Genomic DNA, 27,511 nt, shown 5'->3' with positions numbered 1-27,511 from the left:
GCTAGAGGCTTTATTGATTTAATGCGGAGACAAAGTGATGCAATAAATAATTCAGATTTTTTAGAGTCAGATACACCTGAATTCAATTCTAGCCTTTGCCACTTACTAGCTAAATGTAACCTTGGTCTCCGTAGATGTGTTCTGCTGAATTCTTTATAGAGAAACAAAGCATGTGATATATATTTATGTACAATAAATTTGTCATGAAAGTGGTTCGAATAGTTGTAGAAGTGGGTAATTTAAGCCTATTTCAAGGCCATGGGACAGATGGTAAGCTGGAGGCTTCTCGTGACTCCTTTAGATAGCTGCAGGCATTGATGACACAGGAATACCACAGTCTGTTGGATTCAGAGTTGTATAAAACCAAGGTCAACAGCCCACCGATGGCATCCAGGATTGGCAGGCAATGTGACAGGCTGTTCGCAGAAGTCCAAAGAACCACAGGTTGATTGACCAGGTACAGGATCCAGAACCAGCAGAAACGAGCGAACTTCCCCACAGTATCAGCTTTTATATTACTAGGCCATCCTCCAGAGGAAACTTCTTTCCAATTGCACCTTGGTTATTGTTACCTGCTTAAGGAGTAACACTCCAACCTAATCTTCCCACCAGTTTGTCTGCTCATAGCAGATCCCATCATTGAGTTAACTATATGAAGTTATATGTATCATGCCAAACTACTGAGTATCCTGGCCAAGCAACTTGACACGAAACCTATCAAAATATATTTAAGTACTAAATTAAAGCACTCAAAATAGCACCTGCTTCATGATTTCAAAGTGAAAATACTTTAATTTTTTCCCCATTTTAAAATATCTTTATTAAACATTCAGATTTACTTTTGACTGCACAGTTGTTAAGTATTAGTTCCATTACTACAAAGATTGGTCCTTAGTAAAACTTCTGAATGTTTACTAGAAATCCTGTGGATATGTCTTGATATAACCTGACTTGAAATTCTAGTATCATAAGAGTCAAATATTAATTCATTTATTTTAATTGTTCTCTATATATATTTCTAAAATGAAAACACCTGATAAAAATGAATCTCAATAATTAATATGTCATGACCTTAATTTTTATAAATTTTTGTTAGGTAGACATTTTGACCTCATTTCTTAGGTAAGAAAATTGAAGCTTAGATAGTTAAAACAATTTGGTTAGGGCTACACAGGTAATAAAGGAGACTTGATAGTGTACTGAGTTATGCTGTGAACTGCTAATTACAAGTTCAATAGTTTAAACCCACCCACTGCTCCTTGGGAGAGGGATGAGGCTTTTTGTTCCAGTAGCTTATAGCTTCAGAACAAATTTACTCTGTTCTGTGCAGTCACTATGAGTTGTGGAAAAACTCCCGGTGGTATCGTGGCTGAGCAGTGGGCTGCTCATCAAGTCTGGGATTTTGTACCCACCATTGTTCTGTAAGAGAAAGCCCTGGCAATCTGCCCTGGTAACGATTCCAAAAAATTACAAACTGACTGCCATCAAGTGGATTCCGACTCGTAGCTACGTGTCGAACACTGTAGAACTGTCCCGGTGGGTTTCGGGGACTGTCGCTCTTTAAGAGAATAGAACACTCTTTGTCTGTCTCTTGCCAAGTGTCGTGTGATTCTGAACTGCCGACTTTGCAAGTTAGCAGCCCACTCAGTAACCTAACCCTAAAGCACAGTTTTATTCTGCCCTACATGCTGGAGGTCACACAATGGCAGTGGGTTATTCCTTTTCACACAGGTAGCAATTGACGTACCACAATAAGCACTCCGTATTAAATATGGGTTTATTAGACCACTTATATGGAGTAACCTCCAGGAAAGAGTTCCAGATATATTTTGAGTATCACTTATATCTTTGAATACATACATGTATAAACGAGATACAGGGAAGAATTATAATGAAACATTCAGGTTTGTTTTGGCATATTTGTTAAACAAAAATTTTAAAAGTATATTCTCTTTATTTTGTTATAGTTTACTATCAGTCTGTACAAATAAGAAAATATAGTCTTGTGTCATGTTAATGAGCCAGGAAAAAGATAAAAAACTAATTGGCTCCCTTTTCAAATACATCACTGGTTTTCTCATCGGGGCTGCATGTCACTATTATTTTGATGAGTAACTTATATTTGAATTTTAAAAATGAAAGATGATGGCTTCAATCACCTACTAACTCAGGACATATGGTGAGGTTCACATGTAGTTTCATAAGTCCCATTTGTCTGCCACTTTTTGCTGTATGTGTTACACTTGACTGGTAATAGATTCCTTCCCTCCCCCATGGAAACTTCCTTGATTATCAGTCTATCTCCAAGGGCATAATCATGATATATTAAAAAATAATCATGTAAATTATAATCATCATCTCATATTTTCTAGAATATTATAAATGATGAGGAATTTTCTTTTTAAATATTGATTGGGACTTTGCTGGCTTACATAATATAATAGTATGCAAATTATTTTATTTCACATACTGAGTTTAAATCTAGGATTATAGGAAGGGTTATATTTTTGCTGTAATGAAGACATGGTTTATGGCTTTGCCTCGGAGTCATGCCTTTTTGTTGATGATCAAAGTACAAGGTTACCATAGATTGCAAAGTTATACTAAGATTCAGTCCACAGTACTACGATTCACATGTTTTGTTCTAGCCTCTGAATTTTAATCAGATTATTTTGCTTCACGTTATTCCTTGATTATAAAGCTAATTTTTCTGAGGATAGGACTACAGAATGGTAGCTTGGAATAAAAAAAAATCAAAGCATATCGTGCCCCATTTCTGACTTCTTCCTTAATATAAAATGCAGCATTTCAGAACAAGGGAAATGTAACCATTACATGAATTCTCCCTTCTTCTGAAGAGTCCATGTGAAGTTTTAAAATGAGTTCTGTGTTTACATGTTTTAAAATATCTGACTGGTAGTGTGTATTGTCTGTGATATTATGTTTTTTAATTACTTTTATTTTCAAAAAATCAATGAAGTTTCTGGAAGGGCAGAATAAACTCTTGATTTCAAAACCAGCTACAATCAACTAATTTGTACACACATATGTTTCTTATGGTCAGGTCTGGTTTCTTGCCCAGCTATGACCTGAAAATTCTGTTTAGTGTGTGGCCAAATAAAATACCCAAGGCATAGATTCAGAGTCAATGAACTTTACTGTATATCTGGAATGATCCAAGTATTTAAAGACATGCACTGACATGCCACATATCCTGTTTCCTGGCAGAAATTATTACTGGCAAACATCTGATTCTTAAAAGTATCTTCATTTAGATGAGAAATTATACGTCACTTTACCAGTTTGTTAGATGGTAGTAGTATCTGCTTTTCCTTCTAAGTACCGGACACCCTACACTTAATGGAATTTTAAGCATTTTCCCAAGGAAATACACCTATTTAGTGTCAAGAGTAGAATCTACCCTAGGTGTGTGGCTTAAAAACTCTTAAAGGCTTTCCAGGTCAGATCACATCAAGGTTTTTTTTTTTGTTTTGGGGGGGCTCTTACATCTCTTACCTCAATCCATACCATTGATATAAGCTCCCCATTTCACACCAAGGTTTTAATATTGCTCTTTTAACTATTTATTTAATATACTCTGACTCTTATGCTTTTTTATCTTTTGTAAATTCAATAGTTTTTTTAATATATTTACTTATTTGTCACCCACAGTATACCGTAAACATCTCACATTCATTTATTAGTCTTATAAAATGCAATTCTTAATCATTTCTTCACGTGACCACTCTAAAATTTCATGATCTCCCATTACTGAATAATACAGTGTTCCAACTCCTACTATAATAAGTAATGTTGGCACTTCTGTGATTAAAACTTAATCTACATTTTGGGTTATTCCCCTTTTTCAAGTTTAAACTCTTCATACTGCTATTGTATCGATATACATGTTTGCCTTCAATTAGTACACTTCTATCTCATCCCACCTACTTGAACGCTCTTTATAATAATATTTTATTCTATTTTCGGTGAAAGTTTACCCAGCAGTTTAGTTTCCATTTCAGCAATTTCGATGCAAATTGTTTTATGACACTGGTTCTGTTCACAATACATGAGTACTCTCCATATTCCCAATCTGGTTGTTCCAATTTATTCATCTTCTTTCCCTGTCTCCCGCCATTCTATAGAGTAATGGTGTAGAATAATGGTGACTAGTTGGGGTCTCATATAGATCATATTTTAAAGAAGCGTAGTACTCATGGATGTCATTCCTTTCTCCTAAATTTGATTGATTACTGTTGTTGAGCATATACACAGTAACACGTCTCCCCATTCAAGAGTTTCTCCATGCACTATTTGGTGACAATTACATTCTTTGAATTGTGCAACCATTCTTACCCTCCTTTTTTTCAGTGGTTCCACTCCTATCAGCAAACATTCACTGCTTTGTAATGTTTCTCTCTAATCTTTTCTGTTGTTATTGTCAATTTTATCCTTATAGATCATAAAATATAATAATGCTCAATGTGGGCCTTTTTATTGTTCAATTTTAAGAAGATTTCAGTGGGTAAATTTTGAATTTAAGTTAAAATATTATATCAGGACTATATTTTCAAGAGTTAACTGACCCTCCACGGCTCTAGAAAGTCCATGACATTGTGGAATTCTTTGATCAAAATTTTCAGTATGTGTAGTCATCATTCAACTCTTCTCCCTTGTGCCACAGGCAATGAGATGTACATTCAGTGGTGTTAGATGCCATCTGGTCTCTCCCTCCCTGTAGCAACCCGAGGCCCAACAGAACTAAACAAGGCCCTGTCCTGTGCTGTCCTGACAGTAGTTCCGATGTTTGAGCCCATTGTTGCATCCTGAGTCAGTCCACTTTATTGTAGACTTTCCTTGTTTTCATTGTCTCTTTGTTTTACCAAGCATGATGTCCTTCTTCCAGGACTGCTTTCTCTTTAAAACATATCCAAAGTATATGAGACAAAGTCTCACCATCCTTGCCTTTAAGAAGCACTGTGGTGCTACTACTCCTAAGACAGATATGTTTGTCCTTCTGAAAGACTGTGGCACTTTCAGTTTTCTTCACTAGATCCTCAATTCAAAGGCATTGATTCTTCTTTGGTCTTCCTTATTCAATGTCCAATTTTCACATGCATGTGAAACAATTGAAAATACCATGGCTTGTGTCAGTTGCATCTTAGTCCTCAAAGTAACATCCTCGCTTTTCAATACTCTATAGAGGTCCTGTGTAGCAGCTTTACCCAGTGCCATGTGTTTCTTGATCTTTTGATGACTACTTTCATGAACATTGGTTGTAGATGCAAACAAGACAAAATTTTTGACGTCAACCTTTTCTCCATTTATCATGATGGTACCTATCAGCCCAGTCGTGAGAATTATTTTTCTTTTAAAAATTATTTTATTGGGGGCTCGAACAACTCTAATCTCAATCCATACATCCATACATTGTATCAAGCACATTTGTACATTTGTTGCCATCATTTTCAAAACATTTTCTTTCTACTTGAGCCCTTGGTATCAGCCAGCATCTCATTTCCGCTCCCCCCCACCCCCATCCTCCATCCTCCCTCATGAAACCTTGATAATTTATAAATTATTTTTTTCATGTCTTACACTGACCTCTGTCTACCTTTACCCACTTTTCTGTTGTCCATCCCCCTGGGAAGGGCTTATAGATAACTCTTTGTCATCCACACTGAAGGCTGCAATCCTTGATCTTCATCAGCAAGTTTTAAGTCCTATTTACTTTCAGCAAACGAAGTTGTGTCATTTGTTTTCCTCTATTCTTCCAATCCAGATTCTCTGATTATCTGCTCAGCAGTCAGATTGAATAAGTATGGTGAAAGTATAAAGCCCTGACACAAACCTATCCTGATTTTAAACAATGCAATATTCCCTTGTTCTGTTTGCACAGCTGTCTCTTGATCTGTGTACAAGCTCCACACGTGCACAATGATGTGTTCTGAACTCTCATTCTTCTCAAAGCTAACCATAGTTTGTTATGATCCATACAGTCAAATGCCTTTAGATGGTCAAGGAAACAAGTACGCATCTTCCTGCTTTTCCCTGCTTTTAGCCAAGATTCATTTGATCGTAATGCCTTGTTCATTGTCCAACCTCAACCTCTCGCAACTCCCTGTCAATATCCTACTGAAATCACTGTCGGATGAACTGCATTGATACCATGTGATATCAATGATATTGTTCTGTAGTTTGAGCATTCTTTGTGGTCACCTTTCCTTGGAGTGGGTACAAATATGGACCTTTTCCAGTCAGTTGGCCTAGTAGCTGTCGTCCACGTTTCTTGGCATAGATGAGTAGATGCGTCCAGTGCTTCATCAGCTTGCTATTGCATCAATTCTTGGAGCCCTGTGTTTGGCCAATGTTTGCATCATAAACTTTTCCCTTCAGTACAATTGGTTCTTGCTGATAGACTATCTACTGAAATGTTTGAATGTTGACCAGTTTTATTTTGTTGTTGTTTTTGGTACAGTGACTATATTTTTTCCATATTTTGATTCTTCCTATATCATTGTTTTGCCCATAGAATCTTTTAATATGAAAACTCTTGACTCGGAATTGTTCTTGAATTCTTTCCGTTTTAAATATACTGAGCGTGGTTTTTGTTTTTGGTTTTCTTTTTTTTAAAACATTTTATTAGGGGCTCATACAACTCTTATCACAATCCATACATATACGTACATCAATTGTATAAAGCACATTCATACATTCTTTGCCCTAATCACTCTCAAAGCATTTGCTCTCCACTTAAGCCCTCTGCATCAGGTCCTCTTTTTTTTCCCCTTCCCTCCTCCCTTTTGGTTTTCTAACTGTAAGTCTTTGCCTATCATTATAATATTAAATATTTTACCTGTGTTTGCAAGCTACCCTTTGAAATTTTCTGTTCAGCTCTTCTCTTCATCGGTTTCTTCCATTTGCCTCAGCTATTCTATGGTTAACATCAACTTTCAGAGTCTTCTCATCAAGTTTCTGATGTGTTTTGACATCCACTTTGATCTTTTCTTTACTGTCTCTATAGTAACCATTTTAAAATGTATTTCATTGTATTGGGGTCTCTTGCAGTTCTTTTAATAGTCAATACATCAGTTGTATCAAGCACATTTGCACCATCATTTCTAAACTTCTGCTTTCTTAATAAACAGTGTTTTTGATGCTCTCTAACAGCGCCTCAGGTCTTCTGTCGTTAGTTTCCAGTGAGTCAGATTGATTTATGAGATGTTTTAGAGATTCGCATGGGATAGATGTGTTTGTATTTTGGTTCTCATGGAGTTATTTTGATTTTCTTCAGCTTTATCCTGAATGTATATGAGCAATTGATGGTCTGTTCCACAATAAGCTCCTGGCCTGGTTTTCGCTGCTGACATTGAGTTTCTCCTGTGTCTTTGTCCATATATGTAGTCAATTTGGTTTCTATGTGTCCCATCTAGGGAAATCCATGTGTATAGTCATGATTTGTGTTTTTGAAAAAAATATTTGCTAGGAACAAGTCATTGGTCTCACAAATTCTATCAAGCAACCTCCAGCTTCATTTATATCACCAAGAAAATATTTTTCATTGTTTCCGTGTTTTACATTCCAGTTGCCAATAATTATCAATGCATCGTGATTCCATGTTTTTTATCAATTTAAGTCAGAACTGATTGGGACACTTCTTCAATTTCTTCATCACTATATTTGTGGTTGGTGCATAAATTTAATTATAATTATATTGATTGGCTTTCCTTAAAGTAAATAGATATAATCCTATCACAGATAGCATTGTACTTCAAAATGAATCTTGTATTGTCATTTTTGACAGTGAATCTAACTGTATTCCTCTTCATTGTATCATTCCCAGCACAGTAAACTATCATTTTCTGATTCAAAAGGACTGATCCCAATCCATTTCTAGCACACTAATACCTCAAATATTTTTCTTTATGAGTTATATTTCATCTTTGCTGACTTCCAGTTTTTTGAGCTTCATACTTCATACATTCCACGTTCTTTTTATTAATAGATTTTTGCAGCTGTTTCTTTTCACCTTAAATTGTTCCCCATCAGTAAATGAAGATACCATGTCTCCACTCCCACAGCCTTAATTCCATGTACATCCCATGGTCCACTCCACTTTAGGAAAGTAGCTCCTCTTCAGTCACCTTTTGAACACCCCAAGGGGCCCATCCTCCCCCTCTATACCCAACCATGTTCTGTTTCCATTTGCTAGGTCTTTCATATCTCATCATATTCCCATGCTGTGCACATTCAATAACCTCTTCCTATTCCTGATTCTCCTTTTTGCTCTGTTGCTTCAAATGTGCAAATCTACAGAGACCAAATGTGCCTTGAATTGCCACCTGTCGGTTTTAAGACCTCTACAACTATGTAGCCAACTAGGAGGTAGAAGAGAAGCACTAAATACATGAATTGGATATATAATGGGATAATAACATATACTGTTATTATTAATAACAATAAAATATATTAATATGTTATTATTAATAACATATATAATGAAATCATAACTCTCAGCCTCTAAACCGAGAAACCAAATCCCACAAAGTATTTGGTTATACATAAATAGCTTCGGCTGCTTTTCTTTGTATTATTATTTTTGTGTTTTGGTCACCTTTTCGTAGATATGTAACTTATTGACAGCAATGAAGACTCTTGAATATACTAAACATTTTGAACTATGTTGTCAGCTGTCTCCAAATGAGAAACCGCTGGAATGTCCTTACCATTAGACAGCTGGAAAGCTCTAAGAAATGTAGCAAAGCATGTGATTACTGTGCCCTTATGGAGGAACTTTCTGTTTGTCTTGAATTGGTCACTTAAAGCCAAGAATTTTACTGATTCTCTGACCATTTATGGTGGACTGTTCACTTATAATTGAGCTAGATATCATGTATAGCAAGTTGAATGCTAATGTAATCTAGGGAAAAGATTGTAATCACTTTTATATTTACTATTAAATTGATTAAATCTATTAAATTATAAAATTATTTGATGCTAGAAATTAATAATTTGGCAACAATATGTCTGTCCAAGTTAAGTGGTAATCTTATTTTTCTCTGTTGGATAGATTTTTCTCGATATGACATTTGGATCAGGAGGACACACAAGAGCCATTCTACACAAGGAGTCAGATATTATTCTGTATGCCCTAGACAGAGACCCAACGGCTTATGCAATAGCTGAAAAGCTTTCAGAATTATATCCGTAAGTAATACTCTTACATGTTCTAACTTTTTTAGTACTGAGTTTTACAAAGCTTGATTTTCCACCTGGGAATTTTTTACCTCCAGATTGATACCGTATCTCAATTTACTATACATTAGGATTTTTAATTCTCCATTTTTTCATTAACTTTTTGAAGTCTCCTCAAATTCCCTTCTACTTGTCCAGCAAGAATTAACGTACACCTTCGATTTTAGTACCTTTTAAAAATTTTAATGTTTCTACATTTCTTTTATGAATCCACAAAGTATATTGCGAACTCACTCCTGGCTACAGTAACGAAGGTGTATGAAATTATCCATGAATGATATTTTGAAAATAATGTATTATTAAAAATATTCTTTAAATTTTTCACAAAGTATGGTTTTCAAGAATTTAGTTGAGTAAATAAGTATGTGAATTCTGTAGAACTCACATACTTTAAATCATTTGTTTTCTCTAAAATCTTCTGAAATTCACAGGTAAAGTTAAAATAATCTCTTTGTCATAGAGAACTCATAAGAATTCAAAAAAAATAAAAAAATAATTCATGAGTTTCCAATGTAAAATTTAAAAAAATATATGAAATATTGTTTTCATGAGTGACGTTAGCATATTTTTAAAGAAGAAAATCAAATGAGGATATTAAGTTTATATGCTGTATTGTTTAGAACCTTAATCCTAAAAGATAAAAATGTACTGGAGTTATGATGGCCATAACTAAATATGTGAAAGAAATGTTTTCTGGGATAAGTAATTCTCTCATTCTCCAGAGATAGAGCCAAGAAGTACAGGTATTTCAACAGTGTCTATTCTCCATGAAAACTATAATTTTAATATTTTGCTCCCCAATATGAAAATATTTTTCATGAGTTAGTAACAGTAAGACCATGGAAAAATTTAATCAAAGACAGGAATAAAAAATTGGATTAATAATCTAGAATAGTCTTTTTCAATCTCCCTTAGGTCTCAGACTCTGCAAATGAAATGAATGTGATCGACTTTCCCAATAAGAAATATCTAATTATACATAGACTTTTGTCTGAGAGGTTAAGAATTGTATAGGATCTTTGTAATCTGCATTCAATTTAAGATTATTTCTTTTATACTAAAATATGATGTTGTATAGTAACAATAGGTTACTATTTATTATTAAAATAAGAATGAAGTACATTTTAAAAACAGTCTCATTCGGAAATCAGACTCAAATCATTTAAGAGAGTCATGTTTATGAAAGTCTTATAAATTCACTTATGACCTAAAATTTCAAAGTACTTTTATCAGCTGCCATCTAGTTGGCGTTAACTCATGGTTACTCACTCGATTTGTGCTAGAGGAGAAGTGTGCTTCCTAGGACTTTCAGTAGCATAGGATTTTCAGTGACTTATTTCTTAAGTATAATGCCACTATTTTCCTTAGAGCCTCTTTTAGCCTGAAAACTCCTGTGTAACTTGTCTACCAAGGTGATACTAGTATGGGGAATATTAGTCAAATAGTTTCCATCAGCAATATACAACCCCCACAGTATGATAAGTGACAGATTGTTAATGATTAAAAATATACATGTACTTGTAACATTAATACAATGGCATAAGTTTTTTGGCTAAATACACACAGACACACAGATACACACACACAAAGAGGATACCCCACACACACAAACAAAAGTTATTTTTTCCCCAAAGCTATGTATTTACATTTTTTACAAAACAACCGTACACCTTCAAAGTGCTCTCCATTTTTGTCAAATCTGTGATTCCATTCTTGGAAACAATTTCCAAACTCATCTGTTTAGATGTCTCATAGTACCTCCCTTGTTTTGTCTTTATCTCTTCTGTATCATCAAATCCTTGTCCTGTCATGTCCCCATCTTCATTTGTAGAAACAAAAAGAAAGTCACACAGAGCGAGGTCAGCTGAGCAAGGTGTATAGGGCAAAGAGGCATGCTGCTTTTCGCCAACACCTGGCGCACTGAGATGGCTGATTGAGCAGGTGCATTGTCATGGTGACAAAAGCAGTCCCCCATCTTCCTCAAATCAGGCCCTTTTTGTCACGTACAGTTACACAATCTTTTCAGAACCTCTAAATAGAAAGCTTGATTAAGAGTCTGACTTGGTGGTCCGAACTCCAAATGCACCACAATTTGACATTTTTAACCATGAGGGAAATTGATGGACATCCAGATGAGATTTGTTATCAATCTACATTTCACCTTTTTTGAAATGAGAAAACTACTCAAACACTTGAGTTATTTCCATAGTGCTGTTCTTGTAAGCTGTGTTCAACATCACAACAGTTTCTGTGGAATTTTTTCCAAGCAAGAAACAATATTTCACAGCAACAAACTGTTCTCTTAAATTGGCCCTCACAAAGAGCAAGGTTTGAGTGAAATGGCTTTTGTGAAAAAGTCCACTGTGACCAGACAGAACCTTCCCAGGTGACGCCACTGGGAGCAGGAGTTGCTGGATGCTTGCCTAGTGGGCAAAGGACATACTATGAAAGCTCTGCCCAGGGGAATTTTTTCTGGCTTTTTTTGGGGGGAGGGGAGGGTGTACTTTCATATATATGTATTGTGTATCTAGAAAATACAATGAGAGAAGACATTCATTAATAAATGTACCTAAAACTAAATAAAGTATTTATGAGTAAATTGACTAACAAGTTTACTTTTCCAAATGGAAAGCTAAAATTAAATGAAATTTTCTAGTTTTCTTGAAGTTTATAAACTTGCCAGCACAGATTATCATACCGTATTATAAAATTGCTGTAATAAAACCTGTGATACTTGCATGAGAGTAGACATAAAAAGTATGTGAAAGAGAAAATCTAGAAATACAGTCTGTGCACTAAAATATTGAGGAGAATATAGAGTTTTAATTCATTGAATAAATAATGTATTATAAATAAATGACATCCATGTATTTGTCATGAAAAATACTGTCTTATCTTAAATCACAATGAAAAATAACTAAAAAACATCCTTCCAAATAGTGTCAAAATATGTGAAAACGTTCAGGTAAAAATTCTATGGGAAATTAAAGCTATTTCACCCACTAAACAGGAATAGGGAAACTTGGTTGATCAAGACTCCAAGCTATAATCCTACAGAAATACCAAAGTAAATAATTTTTAATGAATTGAAAATGTGACACAATTTCCAAGCAGCTAATTTCAATAAGAAATGTTTGAAAGGGTAGAACAAGTTTAATGTTTATTATATAGAGTTTCAACAAAATTGCCAAGGTAATAAATCAAATGTGTGAAACAGCCAAAATATAACCCAAAGTCCAAAGCCAGTGAAATGAAGTTGATTCCAGCGTATCGTAATTCTGCAAAGGGTTTCCTAGGCAGAGTGTCTGCACTACATGCTATGGAGCCGTAGGTGGACTGGAACTTACTACCTTGTGGTTAGCAGTCCAACCCTTACCTAACAGCAGCACCAGGCTGCCTCTGGGTCTCCACGATTGTAAATCTTTATGGGAGTAGAAAACCTCATCTTTCTCTCACGGAGGAATTTCGTTTTGATTTTGGAACGAGAATAAGACAATGTAGTACTGAGAGAACTTGTTTGTAGCCATCTCCTGAAAGCCAAGATTTGTTTAAACATAATTTGTGTGGAATAAATCTTTGTATGTAAGTATTGGAGCCCTTTGAGCAGTTCTTTTTGATGTGTGTGTGTGTGTGTGTGTGTGTGTGCGTGTGTGTGTGCACATGCACCTTGAGGGCATAGTGCATTACATATTGGGTTGCTCACCAAAATGTCCCAACTGTCTGTTTCTATAAAGATATACATCCGTGAATACCTAGGGAAGAACTGCTATCAAATTTTCATGTTTCAGAATTGACTAAATGGCAGTGGGATTGATTTGAGCTAGGTGTGTATTTTTGCGTATGTGTTGCTTTGTGTGTGTGTGTGTACATACAGAGGTAGTTGTATCAGTCAATGTGTATATACATATGTAGGTATATATACATATACACACATTCACATATATGTCTATATATGCAATATAAACTTGTGCTGTTTGTTATTTACAAATATATATATATATATAGCAAAAGGACAAATAAACACAAACTAAGGAGCATAACTTCAAGCTGGAGTCATTTTGAGAATAATGAATAAAGGGTTGGTAAGATTAATAGACAACTTAGATAATCTTAAAAATTAATATAAAATATAATTTAAGGTAAAATAATATTTCTCTATTTCAATGGGTGTTTTTGAGGAAATATAGTACATTTCATCCTTGAACAAAATGAGTTGGGAGAGAGGGGCGCTGATCCCTTCCCTAGCAGTTGAAAATCCACATTTAATTGTTTACTCTACCCAAATTTACAAACTAATAGCCTACTGTTGACCAGACGCTTTTTTACTAATAAAAAGCAGTTGATTAGCACATACTTTGTATGTTTTTATGTATGATAGACCAGAGCATTTGCAGTATAAGAAAAAAAGTATTTTGCAAAAAGAGTAAGGTTTTCACATCTGCTGGTGTGGTTACTATGATGACTTCACAAATTTTCTTTTCCTTCTTTGCAATGGTAAGAAGTTCACTTAATGGGTTCATTTGCCTTGGATGGGAGGCAGCCATGCTGCAAACGGCAATCTGCTGTACATATCAAGCATTTCAACCTTTATTTTGTAATGTTACAATTTTCTCTGCCTTTTCAGAGCACTTCCCGCATCACTAGTGTCACGGCAGATAGGTCCCAGGTTGTTATTCAAGTTTTATAGTATTGCACTAAACATGATGAAAAAAATAAAAGTTCCAAGTTAAATAGGTACCAAGAGAGATCATTATTTACTGTGTCACCATATTTAGTAGAGAGACTAACTGATTTAGTGGAAACTATTAATGTTGCTTGACCTTTTTTTAAAAAATTCTGTGTAGAACGGGACTCACAAAGTGTTAACTATGTTGTTCAAGGGTCAGCTATATTTTAAATAATTAATTGACTTTGTTTTTATTGTAAAGTTGACAATTATATCCCTCTAAAACCCACCTTTTACTCTGTCAAAAATAAGAAACCGATATTTTTAAAGAAAACTAAGCAATTTATAGGAAAGCTGGATTTTCAGTTAACCCACGTTAGTTCTTTCAGAAGAGATAACATATAAGATCACCTGTTGTTTGAAAACAGAATGTTTTCTCCATTGTCCTTGAAGACTGTAGCAGAGAAAACATGTTTAAATTGGAGCAGTGGGGTGTTGGCTGACTTTAACACAGTAGAATATGATTGTCAGAATACAATTTCTTAAAACAATGCTTTTCTGCTCCTGAATTTTACAAGTTATGTGTACTCTTTATTTTGAATTTGGAAAATATAATTGTATATACAGAATAAATATATGGAGGGGTACTCCCCAACACACACACACACACACACACACACACATGTATTTGTTTATTTTTTTGGTTGGTAACAGCACCTCCCTCATTTGTTTTCTTCATCTCTAATACATTGTCAAATTGTTGTCTTTTCTTGTCCCTCTTCATTCACAGAAACAAAAAGAAGTCACACAGAGTGAGGTCAGGTGACTTAGGTGCATAGGGCAAAAAGGCATGCTGTGTGTTTGTTTTTTAATGATTTTATTAGGGGCACATACAACTCATCAAAATCCATACATACATCAATTGTGTAAAGCACATTTGTACATTCATTGCCCTCATCATTCTCAAAATATTTACTCTCCACATAAGCCCCTGGCATAGCTCTTCATTCTTTCTTCCCCCTCCCCACTTTCTCCCACCTCCCCACTCCCTCATGAACCCTTGATAATTTATAAATTATTATTTTGTCAGATATTACACTGTCCGACGTCTCCCTTCACCCACTTTTCTGTTGCCCATTCCCCAGGAAGGAGTTATATGTAGATCCTTGTAATCAGTTCCCCCTCTCCACCCTACCCTCCCTCCACCCTCCCGGCATCACCACCCTCACCACTGGTCCTGAAGGGATCATCTACCCTCCATTCTCTGTGTTCCCAGTTCCTATTTGTACCAGTGTACATGCCCTGGTCTAGCCAGATTTGTAAGGTAGAATTGGGATCATGATAGTGGGCGGGGAGGAACCATTTAGGAATTAGAGGAAGGTAATATGTTTCATCGTTGCTACACTGCATCCTGCCTTGCTCATCTCCTCCTCTTGACTCTTCCGTAAGGGGATGTCCAGTTGCCTATAGATGGATTTTGGGTCTCCACTCCACACACCCCTCATTCACAATGATATGATTTTTTGTTCTTTGATGCTTGATACCTGATCCCTTTGAAACCTCGTGATCACATAGGCTGGTGTGCTTCTTCAATGTGGGTTTTGTTACTTCTGAGTTAGATGGCTGCTTCTTTACCTCCAAGCCTTTAAGACCGCAAACGCTATATCTTTTGACAGCTGGCACCATCAGCTTTCTTCACCACATTTGCTTTCTTCACCACATTTCATTGTGCATCCACTTTGTCTTCTGTGATTGTGTTGGGAAGGTGAGCATCATGGAATGCCAGTTTAATAGAACAAAGTAATCTTGCATTGAGGGAATACTTGAGTGGAGGCCCAATGTCCATCTGATACCCAATGTCCATCTGTTACCCTAAGCCTATACATATGTGAACATAGATTTAGTTCCACATCCTCATATATAAATATATTTACATATGTTCATGCCTTTATTTAGGTCTCTATATATGTCCTATGATTCCTAGCTCTTTCCTCTATTTCTTTTTACCCTCCTCTTATCACACTATCTTGTTACAGCCTTCATTTGGGTTTCAGTAATTTCTCTCAGTTACATTACCCTTGGTCACACCCTACCAGGAGGCATGCTGGATTTTGCTGAAAACTGGATTGGCTGCATGAGCAGGTGTATTGTCATGGTGGCAAAACCAGTTTCCTGTCTGTTATGAAACAGGCCTTTAAAAATTATTTTATTGGGGTCTCTTACAGTTCTTCTAACAATGCATATATCAATTGTGTAGAGCATATTTGTATTTATATTACTGTCATCACTTTCTAAATATTTACTTTCTATTTGAGCCTTTGGTATCAGATCCTCTTTTTTCCCTACCTTCCCCCCTTCTACCCTCCTAACCCCTTAATAAATGATAAATTACTATTATTTTAATATCTTATACCTACTACTGTCTCCCTTCACCCACATTTCTGTTGTTCTTCCCCCTTAGTGGTGATGCTGGTAGTGGCTATGCGCTGATCCTTGTCATTGGTTCTCCCTTCTCCTCCTCCTCCCCGCACCTGCTCCCTACCCTTCTGGGATTGCTACTACTCCCATTTCTGTTGCTGAGGCATTTATCTGACCTGGATTCCATGTACTGTGAGCTCTTATCTGTACCAGTGTACATGCTTCAGTCTGGCAGGATTGGGGTCATGGTAGTAGGGGTTGAGGAAGCCGTAAACAACGAGAGGCATATTGTGTGTTTCACTGGCGCTATACTGCGCCCTTGTTGACTCATCCCTTCCATATGCCCCTTCTGTAAAAGGATGTCCTGTTGTCTACAGATGGGTTTGGGTTCTCTGCTCTGAACCCCCTTGTTCTCAATAATATGTTTGTTTGTTTGTTTTGGGTCTTCTGATGTCTGTTACCTGATCCTGTTGATACCTTATGATCACACAGTTTGGTATGTTTCTTCTATGTGGGCCTATTGCTTCTCTGCTAGATGACTCCTTGTTTAACTCCAAGCCTTTAAGACAAGACCATAGATACTGTATGAGATAGTTTATTGTATCAACCTGGCCAGTAAATACATGTGGGTTTAATTGAAGGGCAGAGGATCAAATGACTCAGTGAGCCTCATATTTCTAGTTCTCGGGTCGCTTGCTTTTTGATGGTCGAAACAGGGCGAAGCTGCCTTAGCTAGTTCTGTGCTGCAACTGGCAAGGCTCACTTCCTGCAAGACATCCCCAAGGAGAAGCCGCATGGGCCTACCCTGATGCAGCCTTGGGTGCTGGAGCATCGTGTGGAGACCCCTGCCAGTGCTAAGATGCTTACACATTCACTGATTCGGCTTTTCTCTTGCAGTCGGAGATGGGGGAGGACTTTGTGGGTTGGTGTTGGACATATGGGTTAATGGGTTAATGTTGGAGTGCTGAGCTTAGGCAGCACTGGGTTGGGGTGTTTTCTTGACGTGCAATTACCCTTTATATAAAACTCTCTCTTATACATGAGTTTCTGTGGATTTTTTTTCTAAATTACCCAGACTAACACACTGTGTCTTTTGATATCCGAGCAATGCCTCCTTGTTGAACTTCAAGTCTTTAAGACCATAGATGCTGTATCTTTAGAATCCGCACACCATCAGCTTTTTTCACATTTGCTTATGCACCCATTTTGTCTTTAGTGATCATGTTGGGAGGGTGAGTATCACAGAATGCCAGGTTGTTTGAACAAAGTGTTCTTATATTGATGGAGGGCCCACAAGTCTGTCCATTTCCTCAATGTATTGTCATATAAATATTTGTGCATAGATGAGTTAATATAAGTGCATTCTTATGTTTATACTTCTATTCATAGCTTTGCTTCTTAGATATTTCCTCTGTTTCCATTTACCTTCTTCCCACCCAACCATCATGCTTGCCCTTCTTCTGCCTCTTAGTAATTCCTCTCAGCTTGAGTGCTGTTGCTCCAGCACCCCCAGGATCTCTACATCCTCTTTGTTGTTGATTTTAATTCCCTAGTTGTTCCCTTGTCTATGGCATTGTTTGCTCACCACTCCCTTTCCCTACCTCCTTCTACCCACAAGTCCCTCCGGAACTGTTGGCCCCATTGCTTTCTCCTCAAGCTTGCTTTCCGTGCCTGTCTTACATAGGTTGACAAAACAACAATAATGGAGGCATAACAAAAGAGTGAATAAAAAGAGATGAAAATAAAGCCACAAAATCCCCCCAAAAGCATACATGATTCCAGGCGTCCACTGACCTTTATGACTCCCCACTGGTCATGGAGTGTTCTGGGAACCTGTCCCTTATAGCCTGAAGTCTAACTGACTTTATTGTGTTGAAGTAGGCCCAAATCTCACATTTAGTTAGAAGAGTTTTTTTTCCCTGAATATGGCACATTATTAAGGAATACTTATAGATTTTGATGCCATTTTTGTTTGTTTCTGTTGTTTGTTTTCAGAAAACACAAGTGCATTTTATTAGTTTTTTTGTGAGAGAGTGAGTAAGAGAGAGTTTGTGAGTGAGAGAGTGAGTCTAGCTTTATATTTTCTATTAAAGTATTATTCTCTGCATGATTTAAGAAGCTAGAAGTATATTTACCTCTGTGATATGATTATTCTCAGTTACACTTATGTTATTACTTTTCTTGCTCTCTTTCTTTTAAGACTCTATTATCTCTATTTTTTTCTTTTTTTTTGCCAGATTCACACAAGAACCTAGGGAGAAGCAAGTCTAGCACTCACCGCTTCAGACTTGCTTCTTGTTTTCTTTCTATCAGGTTATTTATAATAGTATAGTAGAAGCAAGTCGGTCAAATTCTCTACCATAGCCCAAACTCAACCAGTGTAGACGTTGTGTAAACTATCTTTAACAACCTGATATACAAAAAACTTAGACAACTAGGATAAGATATGAGATATAGCCCCTATTAATCATTCTCACCATAGATGATCAGTTCTGCTATGCAGCATCAGAGTGAAATTTTTTCATCACTATAAAAATGGACAGACGAAAAATTTAACCAGACTATTTTGGACTATTGGTGATGGTCTGCTACCTTTTAGCTATTTTTAGTGGCATGAGCATTACTAAAATAAGATGCATTTCTCACCATCAAATAGTATGAAATGTCACCATTGCTCAAGAGATGTGAGCTTCCTTCATTTGGAGAAGTGAAGGTACTTGGCTGTCTCGTTGGCTAAATATCAACCTGTATAGAAGGTATTCGTTCTATAACTATGTACTGTCCCGACTAGGCTTTAGGGCTCCAGATGCAAACAGTCCACGTCTTCACAGAGCTTTTATGTAAACAGACACCATATGGAAACAGATGATTTCACAACTATCTGTTTAATTGCAACTGAGATCAGCGCTAATTCAATCTGTTTTTACGGCAACATAACTACAAATTGGGACCCAATCTACTCTGGAAGATCCAAGAGACATCTAGCTTCGTGAATTCAAGGCAGAACATGAAGGATGAGTGACTGTTAACTAGGTGAGGGAGAGAAAGAAAGATGGTGAAGCCAGAGAACATTTGCTGTAGTAAGAAAAGGAAACACAAGCCTTGAACTGGAAAGAGAATAGCATTGGAGCAACTATAAAACGAACAATGTGAATGAATGATTGGGAGAGAACTGTCTAAAGCGGTATACACAAAAGGATTCAAAAAGTTTTTAGGAAATTTCCATTATCTTTTAATTCCATTTGTCTGTGAAATGATAAATCTGCCCCCCCTCCCCCGCCATGTGGGATTGTAGTCAAACTATACTTCTATGTATAGTGATTAGTGGTTTTGAAAAGCACGGTTATCGTTCGCTACAGCACACGTGTTCACTTGGGTAATCAGTGTTCACTGGAATACAGAAAGTATTTCTAATGCACGCTTGTACCTAGCTTTTTCCTTGTTCAATATATGGAAGTTAGCAAATAATTATTTTGACTTAGATAAAACAGAAATCAATGAACTTGGTAGAAATTATGCTTTCTGGCATAGGTTTTATCTAGAGAGTTGGAACCCCTACAAGCTGCCATCCTTTACCATGTACTTAGTCTAATTACCTTCCAATGAGAGAGAATGTGAAATCTAGACATTGAATAGAGGGAGAGAGCGCATATGACAGAGTGGAATAAAGTTCAAAAGTAAGAGATCAAAGACAAAATATCTGTATTCAAGACATTTGCTGTATATAGCACTAGTAGGGTAGAGGAGGCATATTCAACATGCTAAGAAAGTTACATTGTTTCAAGTGTACCAAGTAAACTATTTTTCTCAGCCTTTAAAGTATATCCTTGCTTTTCTGAAATCCTACCAGGTGTGCTAAATCAGTCTATAGTCATGCCCGCATCCTCCCCTGACCTTTGTCCACAGTGATCTGTACCCGTCAATGCTGCTGTTAGTTGCTATCCAGTCACTTCCATCCCATTGCAACCGTATGCACAAGAGAACGAAGCGCTGCCCCATCGAGTGCCATCGTACAATTGCCCCTATGCCCGAGCCTGTTGTTCCAGCCACCGTGTCACTTCATTCATTGAGGGCCTTCCTCTTTTCGCTGCCTCTTCACTTTACCAAACATGATGTTCTTTTCCAGGGACTGGTTTTTCCTAGTGTGTCCAAAGGAGATAAGACAAAGCCTTGCCATCCTAAGGAGCACTTTGGCCTTACTTCTTGCAAGACAGATTGTTTTTAATATTCTTCACCACCACCACAATTCAAATACTTCATTTCATATATGGTCTTCTGTATTCAAGGCCCAATTGGCTTGGTTAGGCACAAGAGCTTTTGTGCAGCAGATTTACTAATGCAATGCGTCTTTTGATCTCTTGACTATACAAGCAGGTAATTTTTATGGATGTATCAAAAGACTTCCATTTATTCTGACTTCTAGTTGGATTTAACAAACAAGAGGAACTGGAGGGGAAACAGAAAGCAAAGGGAGTGCGGTTAGAGTGTATGCTAGTAGTGGCCACAGCCCTCTCGAACGACCACTGCCCACAGTATCCATCAGGAGGCAGCTCTGACTCTGTGCGGTTCCAGTCACAGGTCCAACCCCCGACCTCTTCCCTAGTTTAAGGGTGCTTCTCCATCCCTTTGTAGTTCCCCTAACCACCAGTTCACAATTCATAAATTCTTTTCCTCTTTCCTGACTATCTTGTTAAACAACATTTTGAATTTATGGCAACAATGAAATAATGTACTTATTTGGGATATTAAAGATGAGGCAGGACAGGGAGGAGCAGGAGATATGTGAGAAGAAGCAATGGCACACGTATTACTGGGTAGGGCAGAGGAGCTGAGCTGGGCAAGGCCTGCAGCAAATGTGGTGTCAGCAGGTAGCATGCAGAAGATAGGAAGGGCCAGGCATCAAGAAAGCAGAGGATTCCAGGGGTGTTGGAGTTAGTGAAGGTTCAGAATCCTCTTCCAATGAGGCTTCTCTCTCATCTCCACAGCCTCAGTTGGGTCCAAATGGCTTCACCTGCCCACAAGCCTAGGAACCAGGTGGAGTGAGACAGTAGGTAGGTGAGGTAAAGGTTTCTCTGCAGAAGCCTGGAGCTTGACCTGGGCTAGTAGGGACAAGCCCTGACCACCACGACCAGCAGCCATAGTGAAGGGAGAGCATGGCGGGAAAGAAGTGCCTAACATGCTATGTGCATCAAAAGACCCACAAGGACAGGCACCTGACTGGCAGTGAGCACCAAAGACAGGTGTTGCCCCAACCCTCACCGGCCAATGTGAGCATTGAGAGCCTGGTCTTTGGAACATAACTTTGTCAATAAGTGAAGAATGAGTATACTCCTTCATTAAATTTCTCTCTCTCTCTCTCTCTCTTTCTCTCTCTTTTTTTTTGGCTTAGATGTGTTATCTTTGTCTTGCCAGAAACTTGGTATATTCTGTAGGGTCTCTGAATATTACCTCAACCCAGATCCATCCTGTTTGGGATCTGGAACTGACATTTCAAATCAGTATAGAATTTGGAATCAAGCAGTTTCTCTTTGGAGACTTAGTTCTGCCTCAGCCTAGCTGTGGGATTTTGGACAAGAGACTTGCCTTTCTGAATTTGTATTCTAACCTCTAAAATGATGTCTTGTTAATCACTTGGCTGCTAAACAAAAGGTTGCCAGCTCAAACCCACTATCTGTGCCTCCTGAGTAAGATGTGGCAGTCTAGTTCTGTAAACTGTATAGCAGTGGTTCTCAACCTGTGGGTCGCGACCCCTTTGGAGGGCCAACCAACCCTTTCACCGGTGCCACACAATTCATAACAGTAGCAAAGTTATGGTTATGAAGTAGCAATGAATATAATTTTATGGCTGGGGGGGTCACCACAACACGAGGAACTGTGTTAAAGGGTCGCAGCATTAGGAAGGTTGAGAACCGCTGTTCTACAATGTTGGAAATCTTATCTATGCAGTTCTACTCTGTCCTGTAGGATCACTATGAGTTAGAATTGACTTAACCCTGAGATTTTGGATTCTCTATCTCATAATGTGTAATGAAGATTAAATAAGATTATATAGTAAACTGATTAATGCATATTCACTATTATACTTTATTACAGACATTATTATGAGAATACATCATTATATTATTCATTATTACATTTTGAAAAGTTTTATTGGCATGTACTAAGGTGATGACTGGATGCTACTTCTTTTCCCTACCTGTTTGCTCTTTACTATACACAGATCAGAGTTGGTCTAAGATTTGAGAGGTAGGATGTTGCACCCAACTTTTCTTACCTTGCAAATTGTTCTGGCATCTGCCTTTAGTTGCAGCTTCTCATTTCCATTGTCAGTGAAACTGCTGAAGACTGTGCTATCACACATTGCCATCTGTTAGTTTGTCCTGCTGTGGTAGAGTAGCTGTCAAGGGACAATGATGCGGGAAGGTATGTCACTGGCATTTCCAATACCAGCAGGTGATCCATGTTAGACTGGTTTCAGCAGAGCTTCCAGATTAAGATAGACTAAGCCAGGCAATCAATTTTCAAAAAGTAGCCCACGCAAGCCCTCTGGATTACAGCAGAGCAATGTTTGATATGGTGCTGAAAGATGAACTCCCTAGGTTGGAAGGCATTCGGAATCGACAGTGGGCTTCATAATGGACTCCAGCATGCTGACAATCATGAAGGTGGTGTAAGACCACGTGACTGTTACGATGTCATACATGGGGTTACTCTGAAGTCAGGGATGACTCCACAGAAGCAAACCGCTCTCCTGTCACAGTGCTAATCATTGCCTCTGTGTCCTTGTCTCCCTGCAACCACACATAACCTCGGATTCACATCGTTTTCATCCGTTCTCATTTCTTCATCAAAAATTGTCTCTAGACAAAAATAGTATTTTATGAATATCATCAAACCATTAGAAATTCATTTCCTTTATGTATCGTGCTCTTTGGCATTTTCTTTCTGTCCTCCTGGCCTCTTGGACAATACTTCTTCCTCATTAATGAAAGTAGAACGTTTTCTTGGGTTTTGTTTTTAATTCTATTGTGTTGTGAAATTTCTGAAGAGCTGTTTCTTGAGTTGTCTTATCACCTGCAAGTTTAAGTTCTTGTTATTGCTCATTTAACATTGTTGGTAGGAAGAGACAGAATATTTACACGTTCATTTCAAATTAGCCTTTTTGCTTTGTGAGAAATAAGAAATATAACTGTATCCATTGTCACTGAGTTTATTCCAACTCATAACAACCATAAAGGACAAAATATAGCTTCCCCTTAGGGTTTCCAAGGCTTGATATCTTTATAGATGATAACTGCTACACTGTTCTTGCAAGGAATGAGGGGTGGCTTCAAGCCATTGATTAGTCTGTATAAATGGCACATTTAAACCCATTCCCAGGAGTCCTGGTAGTGTGCTGGACAGAAAGCCTGGATTTCCTTGAAAAGATTTTAGTTCTGATTCATCATCCACCCTGTGAAAGAAAGATTTGGCACTCTGCTTCTATAAAACTCTGTAGTTTGGAAACCTAATGGGGAAGTTCTACTCTGTCCTATAGTTTCGCTATAACTTGGACTTGACTAAAGAGCTGTGAGTCTGTTGGGTTGGTTGGTTTATTGGTTGAATATACCTACTCCCAAATCATGTTACATATTTATTTCTTTACTTAGAATAGTGAGCCTAGAGGTTTAAAAACTGATTTATGGAAATTATCCTATATGAGAGTAAGTAAAAAATATTGTAAATAGAGTTTCGGTTCATATATGCACACAGGCTTATTCCAAACAAAATATGTGTAAACGTATTCCTGGAATTAGTGGATATTTTCAGACAAGTTCTTTTGGTAATACACTTGTCTAAGTGTTGTTAAGGTGCCTTCAAAAACAGTTTCAATCCAAACTGCCCTCCAAGTGGGTGAAGGTGTCTCAGCGACCAGCTCAGTAGGTTAGAGTGACTGTTTTGTCTTGCGGAGGGGCGGTTCCCACAGGGAAATCTTGGCAGGCTTACTCCATGGACACAGAATGATCATGGGAGTGTCTTAGGAAGTTGACACTTTCAATTTAAGAAGATTGAAAACTGCATTGTTGAGGAAAAGACCAGGAAATTTGCACCAAGGGTTTTTTTTTCCCATCGCAATAATATAGCCACAGCTGTTTTGTAAGAATTTTTATTGGAAAACAGGGCCCAGCTTTTGTTCAGACTTCTTTTGATCCCCCAAACTCAAAAAACATTAAGAAAAATGTGATTTGCATCCCTCAAGTCTGCCAAAACTGCCATTTAGATGTGGCAACAATTGAAGAGTACAGAATTCTTCAGGGTAGGGTGAGAAAAATGGATATAGACCTTGATGGATGAGGGGTCAAGAAACAGTAGCTTCATGTCTTGATGGCTTTGTTTCAGAAAAATTTTATTCTCTTGTAGTAATACTTTTTGACTAACTCTCATTTGAAGTGCACACTGTATGTCATATTATGATAATTGTGAAAAATAAACTACCTTTCCACAGTCTTGAGGTAATCCGTTTTTAGTGCCTACGTCATTTTAACATATCCCCATGGCACCAGAACAAGAATAGCAGCTTGTTTGGCACAGGAATGACTATCCCTAGAAAGATTTCATTTTACTTTATCTTGGGACAAACAATGCATATTTAGTGACATATTTTATTACATATGAGAAAATTTTAGTAGAACTCTTTATGTTTGGGCTTCTGAGTTATTAAAAGAATGAAAACAATAGTTGTATTTTCTCTAACATCATAAACTAATTAAATCAAGATGAGTTTGCTATAATTACATGTATAATCCTTCTGTTCTCTACACCCCCACTTTTTGCCTGATATTTAAAATAAATCTGAGACAAACAGCTGCTGGATCGCATTATCTACTTTAGCATTTTATTCTTGCTTCTGAGAGAATACAATCTAAATTTAATGCACAATTCAGCATTCATTTTAATGCTTGCTGTATTTGGGGAAATAGGCTTGGCATGGAGAATGCTCAGAAGCCAAAAAAAAGGTCTCTGTATCACAAGAGAGAGATAGAGCTCATTATCTAACATACAGGCAGGCAAAGCCCTAACATGATGGGGTAGTAAATCCCCTAGATGGAAAATACAAAGCATGTTCTTAACCCAAATTTATTTTTGAAATATCTGTTGCTATTTTTTATGTTAACATTATTTGTTACTCATTTAATTCAATTCAAGAAGCCCTATTTTTGGAGCAGTCTATTAAACTATAGTCTAGGGACATAGCTAGAAAAAAGAGCAAAATAATCCCTTTGCACTTTACCAGGAAAAGCAAATATTAAACAGCTGGTTACAATAGATGGTCATGAGTGTCAGAACCCAGAAGTGTAAGATATTATGGAAATATCCTCGGATGGCTTGGAAGAACCGAATTTATGTTACTCACTGTTTATGCTCAAGTATAAGCCGACCCGAATATCAGCCAAGGTACCTAATTTTACCACCCAAACTGCATAAAATGCTGGAAAACTAGGCTTACGCGCAAGCATATGCAGTAAATGCTGTTTCAGCAAATACTTACAGGGAAAGAAGTGTTTATTGTTAAATAGTGCATTCCTTGGACTTCACCAAATAAGCAATATATAATAAGCTATCACTGATCAAATTTAATGATCTATTCAAGTAATACTCTTATACAAATTTAATAATATGATTTGCATCTATGATAAATTTTGCATCTATCTTCATTCTACGGTAAAATTCTTTCACTTTTTAATGATGCACATTAGCTTTCAGGCTAAAGTTAAATTTTTTTTCATAAATGTATTAAACGAGGTAGACTAGATAAACAAAATCATAGACACTCATATGTGTCTAAGAGAGAACTTTGTATCAGAGAGCAATTTTACATCAAGAAAACATCCCAGCTCAATAAAGATCAAGTCCATAAGTCTGATATTACCCCCTTTTGTTGACACTAGTCCATAAATTCTATGTATCAAGTCTTTAGCCTCATACAACACATGCAATGATGCCAATTCCAGGAAGACTTCAAGCCAGTGTGTGGAAAGTGTTATGAATTCAATGGCTGTGGAAGCATCTCATTACTGGTGTGGCACTCCACATGGTTCCTCCAGCTCCAGGGTTTTGGCTCCATCAGCGTGTAGCTCCATGTGGTTTGTCAACAGGGAGTGAGTGTGTGTTCCACCTCAAGGGAGCTATTTATCTCCTTAGCACCAAATGAGGTTATCAAGCTGTGACCTGATAAACAGGCTAAACTCAACCTTTTCACTCTTAATAGTCTCAAGTTGACAACAGTTTATGTAACTAGTACATGAGGCTGTTAAAGCACTAACCTCTACCTTTCTCTAGGTTTATCACCTTTAACTCCCCACTAGTCTTCTCAAATGTTCTATGAAATAAAACTATTGTTACATAAATTCCTCATGTTGTATCATACTGTTCCTTTACACAAAGCACTATTTTCTCTGCCTATCATTTTAAACTAAGTGATATTTCCTCTCCATCTCTACTTTGATTTACATCTTTCCATATACTACATTCTCCTTGAGGTGTGACTATGTCTTACCTGGCTTAAATCTACAAAACCCTGTGTACTCCTAGGCATCTAGTAGATTAATGTCATGTGCATGGATAGATGATGATTTCCCATTGTCTGCATTAAATGGATAGAAGAAGAAAGTTTATATAATGGGCTGTTTAATTTGCTCTCTATTTCATAATGTATTTGTAAACCATTGAAGATTCTAAGCTACCCTTTAAAAGAATTCTAAGTCTTTACCTAGCTTTTAGAGGGAATTAAGAATTTAATTACAGATTAAATTTCCATTAAGCATTTATTAAGATCTATTAGGTGATAAATTTGGTTACATATAATACACCTTCATGTAAAATCACCCTAATACTGCCTTTTACTATAGGAAGACTCAGTATCAGTCTGGTTCCACTTGAGTTCCTTTACAATGGAAGCAAAGCGATGTTTTCCCCTCACAAGAAGATATGGAGATGTACTATGTTATAAAGGAATTTTTTTCAGTCTCCAGTAAGGCTAATTTGTTTTGGTTTTCAGAAATAGAACACTTAGAATTGGTATGTCAAACTCACTCCTGTAGATAGCATTTATCATATCTTTGATAAGAAAAATGAAGACTATATCATATTAAATTATCATGCAACAATTAAAGATATCAGAAGTCATGAAAT

General features: G+C 37.1%; 1 protein-coding gene across 2 annotated transcripts in view; it reads left to right on the top strand.

The window, feature by feature from the left end:
* Positions 1 to 27,511, top strand: part of METTL15 (methyltransferase 15, mitochondrial 12S rRNA N4-cytidine) — a 265,624-nt gene that overhangs the window by 117,706 nt on the left and 120,407 nt on the right. For both annotated transcript variants that reach the window (XM_075545956.1, XM_075545955.1), the window contains exon 3: positions 9,071 to 9,207. In XM_075545956.1, coding sequence (XP_075402071.1) covers positions 9,071 to 9,207 — 137 coding nt within the window. The remainder of the gene's footprint in view (positions 1 to 9,070; positions 9,208 to 27,511) is intronic.

This window comes from Tenrec ecaudatus, chromosome 4, assembly GCF_050624435.1.
Source record: "Tenrec ecaudatus isolate mTenEca1 chromosome 4, mTenEca1.hap1, whole genome shotgun sequence".
Taxonomy (NCBI): domain Eukaryota; kingdom Metazoa; phylum Chordata; class Mammalia; order Afrosoricida; family Tenrecidae; genus Tenrec; species Tenrec ecaudatus.
This window is presented reverse-complemented; position numbering and strand designations above follow the sequence as displayed.